Source organism: Megalops cyprinoides, chromosome 7, assembly GCF_013368585.1.
Source record: "Megalops cyprinoides isolate fMegCyp1 chromosome 7, fMegCyp1.pri, whole genome shotgun sequence".
Lineage (NCBI taxonomy): Eukaryota > Metazoa > Chordata > Actinopteri > Elopiformes > Megalopidae > Megalops > Megalops cyprinoides.
The window spans coordinates 27,470,039-27,485,793 of NC_050589.1; the positions used below are offsets into that span (position 1 = coordinate 27,470,039).

At 40.5% G+C, this 15,755-nt stretch overlaps 1 protein-coding gene across 1 annotated transcript; it reads right to left on the reverse strand.

Moving 5' to 3' along the window:
- Positions 1-1,240: 1,240 nt before the first annotated feature.
- Positions 1,241-13,648, reverse strand: lad1 (ladinin). Its single transcript, XM_036532857.1, has 14 exons — positions 13,509-13,648; positions 10,774-10,899; positions 9,190-9,445; positions 7,794-7,870; positions 7,079-7,247; positions 6,441-6,548; positions 5,867-5,910; positions 5,455-5,494; positions 4,928-4,971; positions 4,442-4,508; positions 4,013-4,129; positions 3,579-3,671; positions 2,793-2,911; positions 1,241-1,510 (listed from the first exon to the last, which is right to left on the reverse strand). The coding sequence occupies exons 1-13, from the start codon at positions 13,544-13,546 to the stop codon at positions 2,813-2,815; spliced, it is 1,278 nt and encodes a 425-aa protein (XP_036388750.1). The 5' UTR covers positions 13,547-13,648; the 3' UTR covers positions 1,241-1,510; positions 2,793-2,812.
- Between the last annotated feature and the right edge of the window lie 2,107 nt (positions 13,649-15,755).

Sequence of the window (15,755 nt, forward strand, 5' to 3'; positions counted from 1 at the left end):
TCTTCCACACATTTCCCTCTTCATATCACATTTAAACACTGCCCACCGGTCACGTGACCAAGACCTGGATCAGATCTGGATGCCAGAGACAATGGAGAGTGAGGAGGCCCATTGGGGCTCCTACTGTATTTATTTTTAACCTAAGTGGTTGACTCTACAGCCTCTTGTTGGCACTCCCAAAAAAGGCCGGTTCTTTGTTTTGGCAAGGGAATGGGGGGTGGTCCTATTTCAGCATTCGTACCCCCACACTCTTGGGCAGAGCAGAGCTGATATGAAGCAGGCGTTTTTAATCAGACACTCTTTGTACAGAGGCAGCAGTGAGCTCAGGCCTGTGTCTGCTAGCGCCTTTGCTGCCACCACGGTCTACGTCTGTCCACCCTCCTCACACTCAGACGAACACACACACACACACACACACACACACACACACACATGCACACACGCACACACACACAAACACACACACATGCACACACACACACACACAAACACAAACACATGTACTGTGTCTTGCTATGTTTCTTGTGGTTGCTATGCAGTGAGTTGTGGTTTCCTTCATACGTGAAGAGCTTTGAGATCTGATAAAAAGCACTATAGAATTTTATTGTGCATCAGTTATTGTGTTCATAATTATCAGTATGTAAGCCGCACCACCAGAATATCCAACGCGCTTTAACCTCAAAGGATTCAGCCATATCAATGCACCCCTCTCTTCAGATCAGGTATAAGATCTGCTTCAAAGTGAAAGAAAATAAAATTCGATCTGTGTAAACTGAAACAAATAATGATAATGCTGTAAGTTTAATGTGCTTTATTTACATTAAAAAAACATGCTGCAGATACACTGAACAGGAACTGAGGGCCAGAGGCTTGGCTTCACCTTCAAATGACATATTAAGGGCAGCATTACCTTTTGTTTCAAAATTCACATTTTATATACTATTAATAACAATATTAAATAATAAATGTTGTGTAAAAATGACATATTCTATACTAAGGACAAACTGCTTTGTTGGAGAACTGAATAAAGTGTTCAGTCTAAAACATCCCAGCATTACAGGTTTTTCCAGCATGGTTATTATTATTTATATTTTTTTAATTAAATGTTATGGGTGTTCTGTGTTGGCTGGTTTGGTGTTCTGTCAATTGTTTAGTAAAAGAAACACACAAAATGAGCATGCATAGGTATAGAAAAGATAGTTTTATTTCTCAGCAGTCATCTTTCTGTCTTGTGGGAAACAATAACGTAATATAGGACACAATAATATATGAACTGGTTAACAATAGTTAAAATCCAGCAGCAGGAAAATTACCCCACAATTATGGAAATTGAAGATGAGTCCTTGCTTGCTAATTCAGAGTGAAAGCATACATTATTAATCTCCCAGCTTTGAGCTCTTCACCAAAAAGCTTGAAATCACCTGTAGTGCAAAAAAGAACGACGACGAAACCATCAGTTGTGCTGTCCTCCCACATGTTTTATGGCGTTAGTATTCCTTGAATATAAGAACTGCGAAAAGATATAAAATGCATGTCATTTTTAGCTCAGTATTTACCATTATCCAAGATTCATTTATGTCACACCCATTGCCAAGCCTGTATTTTTACTGAAGATAACATATCCTGTTCGTGATTGTTTTGTCTGTGTCTGACACCCTCGATCAGTTTGCTCTCACCTTAACTTACATAAGCCATTTGGCCAGAGCAACTTCTAAATCAGAGGCTGTACGTTTACAGAGGTACATACACCTGGGATTCATTCTTTTCAATAATTCTTTTCATGCTTGTAAGATTGCTATGTGTACTAATAACAATAGTGTGCTAATGTGTAACACATGCTGTTTTCAATAATTCGTGTTTGCAATGCCACTATGTTACTGTGGTGGCCTAGCGATGGTAGGCGGGGACACATAACAGCTTATCAGTAATAGTCTTTATAATCCTGCCAACTCTATGAATAAGCCCTCATAATAATACGTGGCCCCACATGGGTAAGATCTGACATGGAATTGTGCCATGGTGCACAGTTCAACACTGGTGCCCATGCATGCCTGAACGAACCAGACCTTTAATAAACTCTCATGTTGCAGCAAGTACTTGCCGCTTTCCACGTACATTTAGCTGGTAGACTGAAGGCATCTATCCAATCTGACAGCTATGCACTTTGTCCTTAGCTTTGAAAAACGACTGTGGGCAAGTATTCTTTTCTATCTTTCTTTAAGGACTCAGAAAAAATGTTTCATTACAGGAGGTATTGAGCTGAGCAGTTACTGAAATGAACTAGAAATGTTCCGCAAGACACATGATAAATACTAGCAAAATACTCAGTGACCACACTGATGTTTGAAAGAATTATCCCCAGAGCCCATCTCCTTCAAATGTAATCCAAGGAAGTACACCACACTGAAATGTCTCTGCTTGAACACTAGATTCTATACACATGCTTTCCACATACACAAACAAAAACCTGTTGTACACTATGTTTTGAAGCTTGGCACTGAGATACCTTTGACAGATGTATAAAACAATGCCTTAAAATTCAGTGTTAATTTCTTTCTGATCCTTTTGAATCAACATATTTCTATGATGCTTTCAATGAACCACGTGAAGATGTTGCTCTCAGAGACTGTTCCAAACCAATCTGAAGTATAACTCAGGTCTCAGGAAGTACAGTATATGAGGAAAAAAGTGAACTTGGTCATTTTAAAAGTAGATTGCAGAAAGTGAAATTGGTCATTTAAAAACTAGACTGCGGAGGAGATCTGCAGCTTCTATCATGTACATGGACTTACGGGTTGGTCTGGAGGAGCCTCTACTTGTAGACTTTGCTGTTAGGCGGTTTGGGAGACACCTCTTCAGCACGGTTCTCCCAGATGCTCCTCTTACTAGTGATGTCTACATGCCTCAGATCCTGAAACAGGTGGGGGGATCAGCCAACATCACACTGAAGCATATGGACTGAAAGCTATCCTTATACATTCCTGCAGCTCCCAATTCACTAAGGCAATTCTAGTTTGTCAAGCTGACAGTGCTGTTCATGCAAACTGCAGTAAAATGAACAAACAAGTGTGTACATTTGATGTGATGGTGACAACGTTGGGTCAAAATTCAATTTAAAAATTCAGTTATAAAAATAGCCTAAGAACATTCTGTTTCACCAGCCATCCTTGTTGTCGGAGTGTTATGGGTGCAGTCAGAGATGAGGTATCTAGCAGATAGGATAACCTGTAGGGACCACTGTGGAACTAATAAAAAAATGGAACAATGCTGGCACCTACAGCCAGATATGAGATACTGCAGCAGCTAAGGATGAAAATGTGCAATGTTATATCACTAGTATCTCAATGCTGCTAATGCTACTGCATGGACAAACTGTGCTCTGAAAGTGAAAGCAATTGAGTGTGATGGTGCTCTGATCCACTATACTTCATCATGCAGTCAGCTTTGACATAAGACTCATTCCAGACGTACGATGTACACGCTTTAATTGTCAAGTGACAAAAGCAGTCAGTGTACTGTCCGTGCTGATGTCACCAAGCTGTTCCCCAGAAAGTCATGTGCTGTTTTCTGACACTCACCGGGGCCGTAATGGGCGAGCCGGGCCCCTGCGCTTTGGTCACCCAGCGGTTGATGCGTTCGGAGATTCCCACAGAGAAGCTGCGCCAGTCCTGCTAATCCAGACCACAAGGTGGCGACGTGAGTGCTCACTGCACAGTGAACGAGTCTCAACGGGAAGTGTAGTGAGACAGCTACAACTCGATAACCCACACAGTTATTTCCATAATAACAATACCTAGAGCTTTCACTTTTTTGAGGGCAAATGATTATACATCAATACCTCATATGTCAAAACACTGAAGAGATCAAGTTTCATAAAATGCTAATCTCTTTTCCTCTTATATTAATAGTCAAAGCTCATAGATTAAAATGAAATAATACCATGTTGCGTGCACATGATTCAGATTTGAACAGACAGGAATTTTCACTCTAGGGCTATCAGGGAGGGCGCTACCTGTTTGCCTTCAGCTTCTGGGAACCTCTCAAACAGGCCCCTTTTCCTGGACACCTCGTCCACCAGCACGTACATGCCCTTCTGGGAAACGGAGGGCGGTTTCACATTCTCTGATCTCTGTGGAGAGAAGCAGGACATTGAGGTACTGTACCCAGTCAAAGCACAGCTGAAGCACCTGAGAGCGTAAGGCACACCATGCAAGGGTGCTTGAAGAGGTCAAAGAGACTATGAAACATCTGAGGATCAAATCCAACACATTTTAAAATGAGTAAATCCATGCATAAGACTCTTAGAGTCTCTCTAAGACTTAAATCAGGACAAATGTTATAATTATAAAGGAATGCATTGTCTAAGTAATGCACAGCCGAATCCTCCCCCCCATCCCCCCTTCCCCCCTTCCCCCCCCGACTCCCCTCTTTCCTTCCTTACCTGTACTGCCATGGCCAATCTCTCCATCTTCTCCTGGATGGTGCGGGAGGAGATTCTTTGTCTAGAGCTGTGCAGAGCGCAGAGTTACAGTGACTCCGTGATCAAATGTCATGGTCTAGAAAACTCGTAATGGCACATTTTGAAATCTGTTTTCAGGCTATGAATGAGTGTGTCAACAGCCGAGGCACCTAACACTAATTCACCTAAAATTCATTTTGAACAGGTGAACTCAAGAATACAGGCTGGGGTCAAATGCCAGAACGCTTTGTGATTTATCTGTGATCAGGAACTTTGATTATAAAACAGTACATCGGTAAGCAAATGTTATGTTACATCATAATTCTTGGCAGCCAACAGAATTATCATAAAAGTAAAAAAAAAAAGAAATTTAAAAATGTGCTTAAGTTTATTTCTCTGAACTAAAGACGGAGCAAAATGCAGATCAACTGAACACAGGCCAAATTCTTGTTCAGTGGAATGACTCACTTCCTTTGAAATGGTGACTGTTTTTCTTCGCCCTCATTGGGTGTCTGCAAGAACAAAACAATACTCCTCAAGACTCATCACTCCACAACCATCCTGGCTGACAGGAAATGCATTATTATGACTTCATGGGAAAGATCAAGACTGAATCATACAGATGGAAGTGATCCTCCAGAGGAAAAGGAGAACTGTGTCATGTGCTTTTGTTTTGGGTCAAATGCAATCTGCACATTTCTTTGAGTAAAGATCACCGTTCAGAGTGAGAGTAGAAATATTGGAGTGTGCAGCAAAACACACCCATTCTGCATTGTGAATGGACCAAAAAACAGAATCACTGGATGGACTATGAATTTGAAATTTTAATCGAAAAGAAGACTTACTCTGATTTTGAGATTTGTATCCTTATAAAGACATTTCTTATTAACAAAAGAAAATCAATATGTGCTACTGAAAAACAGGATTCATGTTAGAATTGTTAAAGAAGATATTCTACCCAATCAGCTGTAAAACTGTACATTACTCTGCCCTACCTTACTGGCTTGGGTCTTTGAAGTAATTCTGACACTGGCACTGCAAAAAACACAGGAAAAATCCATTAGTGGGTATCCAGGTGCACTAGACCATTCAACTAATGAAATATAAGGATTTATTAAAAGTAGTTTGTGGAACAAGCAATACTACAAGCAATAATGAAGTTAATTTATGTAATTGTGGATCATTTACCAGCCTTATAACTAGGACGTTGCCAGTTCAATTCCCAGCTAGGGTTGTTGTAAACTTAACCTGCATTGTTTCAGTAACTACCCAGCTATATTAATGGATATGTAAAGGTATGTTGCCTTGGATAAGCACATCAAAGCAATGCTACCCTCTGTTCTTGACACAAGTGCTTCCCTATTCACGTATATTTTGAATATATATATTTCAGTGTTTTAACTGTACCTCCTCTGTAAAGGTGTGCTTGGCTCCTCTATCTTTCTCACCGTCTGCAGAAAAAGAGGGTTTACAGCCAAGGTAAATCAGGGATAAAGTGCTTTGACAGCTTTTATTATCAGTGGGTGACATCTGAAGAGGTAAGCAACAGCAGCAAAGTAAATTCAAGTAAATAGCTGCCAAAAAGATCAATGACACCAGCAGTGCATTCCTACTGCTCCAAGTGTTTGGAGACATCAGCACATCACAAATTAACATGCATGGACTAATGACAGGCAGGAGAGCATTTACATGTTTTCATCAATAGATCACATAATGTCCAAAGAGGATATGCAAAGGGAAAAAAATCACCAAGACATTATATTCATGTTCAGGACAAAAGGCAAAATAAAACTTAAATCAAAAAAGAAAAACATTGAGAAAATAAAAAGAAAAATCATGACACGTAGAGTATTTACAAAATATTTAATTTGAAAATATCTGTATTTAGTGTCTTTTATAGACACTAAATACAAATATTTTCAAATTAAATATTCTGTGATCTATCATTTTGGTGATAACCCCAGAGAGAAGTGTGACTTACCCTGAAAGACACGGTTCTAGAAGTTTGTCTCTGGAATGGAGTCTCTTCTGTTTGCTGCCAGCTGGTGACACTTTCTGTTGTTGGTGACCCATTCTGACATGCCACTCCCTGTCACATTGCCAAAAAACACAACATTCACAAGGTTCATTCTTTTCTTTCCATCAAGATTTTAATTTACTATACTTAGCTTATAACTATTAACTATTAGTTAATTATTAGGTAACTATTATCAACATTATATAATACAAATAATACATAATTACTATATATCGATCACATAATACATTCATTATAATTTTTTAAACACCTGCATATAGTAATTACTATATATTTCCAGTACATGGCAAAATGTATTATTTGTGTCATCATATTTGATGTTTTTTGGTACACGAAAAGGCTTTCAGCATTTTAGGTTTTCTATTCACAATGGAAATACGATATTTCCGAATACTCTCTTGAAGAAGTTCTTCACCAGAACAACACCAGAGGGTGCTGTTGGTCCCAGATTACCGGATTCAAATACAAACATGGAGAAAGTTCAAAGTTCACCAAACACAAACCACAGTACAGGAGGTGAACACAAATGAAGACAGATGTTCCCCTAGTGTGACTGAGGTTAGGTTGGGTTTGGGTGTCACCTGCACCTGTCCGTTCTGCGTGACGGGGGAAGAGACCTCGCGGACGGGGCTGCTGGGGTGCTCCTCTGGGGATATGGCTCTGAAGGAGCCGGTGGGACTCAGGGGTGACACCACCCTGCCCCTCTCTGTGGGCGAGGTGGGGCTCTTATCAAAGGAGACGGACAGCGAGCTGTAGGGGGTGATAAGGAGTCAAGCCAGGTCACTTTTAAAATTGGGGGGCAGGGCCAGAATTCTCTAACTGGGAAGTATCCCCAAGAAACATGTTTAAATAGATTAAATATTATTAAACATAATGTGATACAATAGATCAACAGCCCTTACATACCAGCTCTATAAAGTCTTACAAAAACTTTCTCAGGCTTTCATTCTTTTTTAAAGGTGGACCCTAAATGCCATTTCTATAAATAACTTTATTGCTGCATTCACATTACAGGTACACTTTGATCGGGACAATCTAGACTGTTATATAGCAGTTTGATTCCACATTCTGAGATGCCTATTAGTGGTGTAAGCAGAGTTTCATGACAGGGTTCCTCCTAGGCAAACGACTACAAGTCACACGGTATTGCTATTCTACTCTGCCACTGGTTAGGGTGTCGCTTTCAGATGACCTCACTGATAATGATCACAATAAATAGGGTGTGAAGCACTCCATGTGGGTCACCACTTCTATCCTGTTCCTCCTGGGAGTAAAGTTCAGGTCTTTCGAGATTACCTCACAAACAGTCCTGATGGTTTTTTCGGTGTCTCAGTGTTTGCGTCTTGGTCAGGCTGAGATCTGCCATTTTCACTCTATATTATAAAAGACAAAGACATTGTTGTGAATTACACCTCCCTCTCTCCAAACAGACCTGGGCCTCTGCAGAGTTAATGTGTCACACAATATCATGTGGCCACTTTCTATCGTTGGGGACAAACCACAGAGTGGAACAGGACAGAATGTCAGATGACAGCTCAATGACAGTTTTAAATGCCCTCCCCCTTTGCAGGGGGTAAATGAATGGTCAGAATGCACGTCCGTCTGACCTCAGAGCAGAAGATTAGATATTCCCTGGAACCTGGAACAGACTGATTCCTCCTCGAATCTCTGCGCTCTTAGGGAGGCAGTGTGGCCCTCCCACCAGACCCCCCCTGCTGGCCTCCCATGTAGATGATTGCCAGCACAGGTCAGCGTGTGGTAACAGCTGACCGCGGCACACAGAAGCAGGAACACCGCTCTGGCAGGGTCCCCTCTTCTCCCCGGTGACCTCTGGACACACCATTAACACCGTGTTTCTTCAGATGAAAAGTCACGGCAGGAAAGTCTGTTTTTATGTGTGGGTTAAGCAAGCGAGTGCTTATGTTTGTGAATAATATTTACCCTAAGATGTTTACTGCTTTATTATACCCTGTTAGCATAAAACTGTCAAACACTCTAGCTGTTTATTAAGTATACAGCATGTGCTATTGAATCTGGTGCTCATGCTAGGTTTAAACACGTTAATTAAATTAATAACCAATTAACTAATAATTAATATATTATTTCAAAATAATTACTGAAAACAGAGGCATGTAACTCCAACTGTCAAAGACAACTCCACAGCACTGATCTTCTTAATTTATTTTGAGGGATGGTCAAATTTCCAGTGATTGTATGTGGCCAGTTCCATTTATAATGGTCTTGAATTCTGCAATCACCAAAAAGGGAATAACTAATTTATGGAAATAATACTTTGTTTTACAATTTTTGGGGTATTGCATTGCCTATATAAAAGCAGAACTGTATCACAGGAAAGAGCTCACAGTCACAGACATGTTTTGGCCATATGCTGCGAAAATGCACCTGGCTAACAGTGGGACTATTAAAAACACATCTGTGGCTTTTTCTGTAAAAAGATCTAGAAATTCACCTAATAATTACACTTTATTGTTAGTTGAAAAAAATTCTGATATAATAATTTCCTGAAAAATTTGTAGTTGGATGCCAAAGCACACACCAAATTTATGGCCCTCACAAGGCTGACGGATGCATTCTTGGACTGTACAGCCAAACACTTTTTCTGAGTTTTATGTTCTGATAGAGCCACACTAGCTACCCTCTTACTGACTGCTGCACTAGTTGCCGGCCTTACCAGACTGCCCGTCTTGGGGCTGGCTGACGAGCTGACTGGAGATGTGGGCGGGTCTGGGTTCTGCCCCGCCTTCTCTCTGTCACCTCCCCCCTGCGCCTTCTGACCATCGTCCTGCCCCTCCTCCTCCTCGCGTTGCCGTGTCAACGTCTCCACGTGCCTCCTCCTCCTTCGCTCGTCTCGAACCCGCAACATCTCCACAAAATCCACCGAAAACCCAGAGGGCTCGGTGTCCCCCACCTCAGATCCTTCCTGCATACTGTGTGAGAACACAGTGAAGATGTTACAAACATGCACATGCTCACAGGCACACATCCTCATATACACACACACAGACACACACACACACACAACTGTACATGCACACTCTGCACTAACAACTGATACACACATCACTGACATTACAATAATTCACACACAGCCCATGTTACCAGCTGTCTAAAATTCACTCCACAACCACAATGCATACATAAACCTGGCAGTAAAATTGCCCTAACCTTTACAAACACCCTGAACTAACATTTACATAATATCTGCCACATGGTGCAAGGATAATTACACACACCACAAATTACTACACACTATACATATCTGTATAGTCTATATACACACCACAGTCAAGGCTATTTACATGGAATGTTCACAAAAGATTATCCATTACACAGCCTCCAATACACCATATCCTTTCACCCACTAGACACATTGCTTGAGATTATGCTAGGTGAGGAAGAATTAGATTGCGTACAGTGTTGGCATTCCGTTGCATAGTCACACAGCTTCACCATCAGTTGACACAAGACACCCTTTCCTCTTACCACGGAGGCAAAATCCTTGTCGCTCTCCTTGTATACATTTCAGCAATCATGTGTAATTCTGTCAAAGATTCAGCTACTATATAATTAATATGCATAACTAATGTGATTAATGTGATACACACACACACACACACACACACATATATATATATATATATATATATATATATATATATATATATATATATATATATGTCAATGAGCTGACAGCAATGGGGGTTTGTAATTCTAATGCTGAACGAGCCACTATAAACTTCCCCCTCTGACATCACACTGAAGCCACCAACCACATCCTGTCATTAGGCAGACAGAGACAGAGGACCAGAGACTAGAGCTGTGACAATGCATGTACTGGACCTTCCAGTAGAGTCAGTCACATTATGCATGCTCTGTCCAATGATGAGTGTCATCACTTACAAATCTCCAGTGAGTCTGACTGGTAAAGTCCATTACTGTCCAACAATTGACTTCTGATTCATACCGGTAATGTTTTGCGTTGCCATATTGATGACATTGTTAATTCTTCTTTGTATATAATACTTGTATCTGGATTTCCAGTCAATTTATCATATAAGTATATTCCCCACAGAGGCCTTTGATGGCTAAAGGTATAGACAGTATTAAAGAATAGTGTTACCTATCCAAAGGAGATCACAGTCGTTGTTCTGATTTCCACACCCAAATTAAATGTGGCAGATGAATTTGAACTAAGACTGTGTTAAGGAGGCAGTGGCAGCGCCTCTGAGACCTGATTGGACAGATGTGGCCTCACCTACTGAGTGCAGAGGGCGTGTCCTCAGTCGAGCCGTCCTCAGGTTCTGTGCTGAAGGTTCGAGTCTTCCTCCGACGCTCCCGCTCAATCTCCTCCTCATCCTCCATCGTCCACTGTCGCGCCATACTGGGTAGGGAACAGACCAATCAAACCATAGCTGTTATCAAGGACTGGCCATTTGGGGTGGAATTTTGCATGCCGTGGCTGTATGTTTTAGACTTGACCGCCTTGCTTGTAATTATACATGCCAAAAAGTGATTGGTATCAGTGCCATATCTTTCTTTTGATGGGAATGAAAATAATTATTTAACCCGTATTTCTGACTGACTCTAGCTTTTTAAGGTAGCAACGAAAGATCCTGTGCCCTTTTTTCCCTTTTGCTTTTGAATGTTTTCATGCTATGAAGAGTTTACAAAATACAAAATAAAAGTTTTGTGCTCAATAAAAAATGCCACGAGCCACGAGATTGTTTACAGCCTCCTTCCTCCCAAATTTGTACTTTTGGTCCTACAGTTAAAAATGCTCTTTTCTGTCAGATCAACCATTGGGGGAGGAGCTGAGCTGAGCATTGAGTTTTAAAGCACCAATACTACCTTACAGACTGAACAGACCATCAGTAACTCCAGGACAGACACTTAACTACCAACGCCACCTAACTGCTTGGACCATTAATACAGCATGTTACAGAAACACAAAATGAACAATCCAGGCTGCTGATGGTAAGTCAGTGGAGCCACACGATTCTGAGTGAGGTGCCACCCACTGCAGGCTGTTTCTGTGGGGAAAAGAGGTGCTGATGCACGATCCTCATAAGGCTTTTGACTTGGTGTGTGCTTGGTAAGCTCAGTGCTTTCTCTGGTGTGCAGTTTCTTCAAATACTGCTTTAAATAATTATTGGCTGTTAACCAGAAAATTTAAAAGTCATTCAAAGCACCAAATACAGTACATACACAGGTACAGTGATCAGTATAAAGTAAACTATTGAATAACTTTCTTTTTCATAAAATATAAGCTCTTGACCATGGTAAAGTTTTGTTCTTTTATTAATAGTACTGTCAACAGCATTAATGCTGATCTGTACAGAAGTCTGATATGAAACACCACAGATCAGTGATATTTCAGTAATTTACATAAAGGGCTTTGAGCATTTTTGCCATATGAAATGCTCACTGCTGATATCTCATTCTGTCCCCACTTTACTGTTACACAAAGATATGACAGCATATTTCCCATACAATACTCCACACAGCTCCTTTGCAGCCTGTTGTACTGCAAACATTTCAGAACCTAATTTGACTTTCTTGCTGAATGTCACAATGGTATGCATCTGCATTGGTCTTTAGACTGTCTCCTAAAGTGACTGCTAAGATAGTAACATATCAAATGCAGTATGTTTGACACACACCTGCTGCACAGATAAATGAGTGATTTTACATAAATAAGTGCTGGTGGAAGATGCATAACAGAAGCATGTAGCTACTCCTGTAGCCAGGTACAAAACCCTGAGTCTTGGCATCATCCAAACACCTGTCAAAAACCTTTTCCCCACCATTCAGGTGCAGGAAATATCCTACCTAGTTAAAAATGTCCAACAGAATTACCACAGCTCTCCTTTTGATAACACTAAAACATTTGTAACTGATAAAAATGAATTTGGGTTTTGGCAATATAATACAATAGAAACACTGGGGAAAATAAAAATTAAAAATAAAAAAATTATTGACGGCACATTTTCTCATTGTAGTAAGATAAAGGTGCCGGCTACTCTGCAACAAGCAGCCAGAGAAAGACACGTGAACGTATTTGTTTTTTAGGCTATTTCCTTTATGAAAAAAACTTTTGATGCGGCACCATTTTTGACATCACGTTAACACAAAACCAATTTCCTAATGAACCATTTGTTCTGGGACCATCTCCACTCAATCAAAATGACTAAAATAAGAATAAACATCAACATGGCATTTCATTAATTCGGATTCAACAAAGCCCCATTTTCTCATGTGATTTCAATGCACACGTTTTTGTAGCTTGGCTTTAACCTGGCTACTGGCTACCTGGCAACTATTTTTTGCCACATGTTGGGTAAACATAATGGGGCACGTTTCAACATAGTCCTCTAAGTAAAGTATACAAGGTATATAGTGTTCTTTTGCAGTCATTCAAACAAATCTTTGAGCGCCGTTTCTTCGTCGTTCTTAAAGTCGTACAACGCGTGCGTTGACACCTGTCCAGTGAAGAGGAACTTCCCAGTTACGCAGGTATTTCCCTAACTGTTTCTTCGCTTCGGTTTACCGTCAGGTTTACGTTTCTTCATCGTTCACAGAAAACTATGGCTGTGTTGTCACTTTAGTAAGCATAATAACCGTTCGATAAGGAGAACACATGATTTATGTTTTCAAGCAGTTTCTCTATTCATTAACCGATGTCATAAACCGCAAGTAGTTATTATTCTGACTATATTCGATGCGTGCCATACTTATTCTTTCTGCAAGTACCAAGTCCAGTTGTCGGTTTATTTTGAAGTCCAAAAATGTCTGGTCTCGATTATACAGAACACATTGTTCGGTGTACTGTACTCATATAGGGTAACACCATCCGGTCACATTTAAAGTAATGATATCCCATATCCCATTATGTCTCTCCAGTTGCATGCTGTGGTAAACGTTTCCCAAGACTTCAGTTGATCTATAATACACATAAAAAACGATTAAAAAGCTAAAAATATTGCGTCTTACCTGGACAGAGCCGACCACGCATTTCTTCCAATGGACATAGCTTCCTTTGTAATTATTCCTCTCTCGCGAAGAATAGTTTTTGTAAAGCACGGTCTTAATGTGTGTGTAGAGCCTCACGCAGCGACTCCCGTGTTATTCATAACCCCTGTACAGCGGTACTGTAAGTGCACCTTTACCCTGCACCTCTACGAGATCACATGACTTCTGCGATATCATTGTTCGGAACGGTCATTTACCTATTCCGTGTAGCTTGTAAATGCTTTTTAAGGTAATGTCGACAGCATGTCAGGTGAAAGCCTTGCCATCGTCGTTACCTTACTGACATTATTTAGCACTAAGAAGGCGTCCTGCTCTGTCACTTCCGAAGCAAATTGCTTCAATTTGTTTCAAATTACTGGAGTGGCTTGTACTCATCACACTTCAAAGAAAGCGGTTTGCGAATGTACGAACTGCAAAACATATACCCAGCCATGGCAATGACATGTCTACTTGCAAACAGCAGGGTAGGCTTCATCCTCAACTTGACGTATGCATAACTTGATTAATGAAGGGATATATAAATAAAGGAAAAAAATCAAGAATGGTACGCTGTAAATACCATATAAAAGTAAGCCATGTAGCTATGTATTGTTTTATAGTCGGAAAAAACAATACTCATATGTTTGTTGTTCTTTCCCTCGTTTCACAGTCAGTTGTGAAGATAAGGATTTTTTTTAAAGATAAAACTAACAAAAGCCAAGTCATGCAAGATTGCACCTTAATAAAAACGCAAAAGGGCACACAGAAACAGCACAGACCAAGAAGCACCTTTCATGTATTTATGGAAAAGACAATAGGATCAGGCCAAGAGTTCACAGTTCATTCTTCCTGAACCAGTGAATCAGTGTGTTTGTTCTCCTGGCCGTGACCACACCCTTATTATGAACTATATGCTGTACTTTGACCAGGGCAATGCATCGAACTTGCATCAAACAAATGAAGGAGGAAGCTTCTTGAAAAATATCTGAAGTTCCAGTTCCCTGAACAGATGAAAGATCCTTACTAGTTCCCTCCAGGTTCAATTAGCATTGTCTTTGCACAGTTTTTCATCTAATTTTTATGACTCACTTGGTGAAAGAAAGGATAGTTCAATAGTACATCACCTGTTGGCAATTTTGTATGGTATGACTTTTCCATCTTCTTTAAATCTAGTTTGTACACCAGAAAAGAAAGGGACACATGCACATTCACAATTAAGGTGTTTAGCATGGAATCCATGTTGACAATCCAAATTTTACATACACATGTATGCAAGGAGAGTCCAAGTACTGTGGCTTGAAACATCTCCTGTCTGTGACTCTAAGCTTGTATCCTAGGCCTTTCCCCCATTCCAGACTGGAGTGGATTACACATGTGTAGAGACTGAAATTATGTGCAGTACCATTTCTGGAAAGTGTCCAGGTGATTGGATCATCTTAACGAACATGTCCAGGATGAATATTTCAAAAGATGTTTAAGTGTTTTCTGTGCATACATGGATCATTTTTAAAAATCATTCTGTTTGCGTTTCTGTCGGTTGTTAATTCAACATGACATGAAAAGAGCTGTACATGTATAACACACAATGAAAATATAATTTATTTCTCATGCCATTTTACACCCCTGAGGTACACAGTTGTGCATATCATCATTCACATATGAAAGTCTTATGTGAAGCTTCTGCGTTCTTAGTGGATGAGCTGATAAGGTTGATCACCTGGGTAATAGAAACCATCCCTCCAATGAAGACACTGTGTTCCAGAATATTCAGCCATTCATCATCATTCATTAGAAAAAAAAAAAAAAACTAACGTTATACAGCTGCTAGATTGACAACCTCCACATGGTTTCCTGCAGGTCAGATTTGCATTGGTCTGCGGTGCCACGCCCGAAGTCATGCCAGTGATATCATGCATGCAAATGGACAGAGAGGGTCACTCAGAAGCCCTCTGTCTGCTGCCATGACAGAATAAGCGCGGCATTGTTGAGGTCGTATGGCTTATCGTGCGTGAAGTTCCACAGCTGACAGTGTCCACACTCGATCAGTGGTTGATAGAGCAGTCAGGCAGATTTGCATATTACCGGATAAGGCCATCAGAAAAGAGCAACACAGAGATGCCTAAATTGTTTTATTACTATGCAAACGGAAAGCAGCACGTTTTAGCCTCATTCTTGTGCAGGAATGGCTGTAGCTGCCGCTTTGCCTAAATTATGACTCCCATGAAAAGT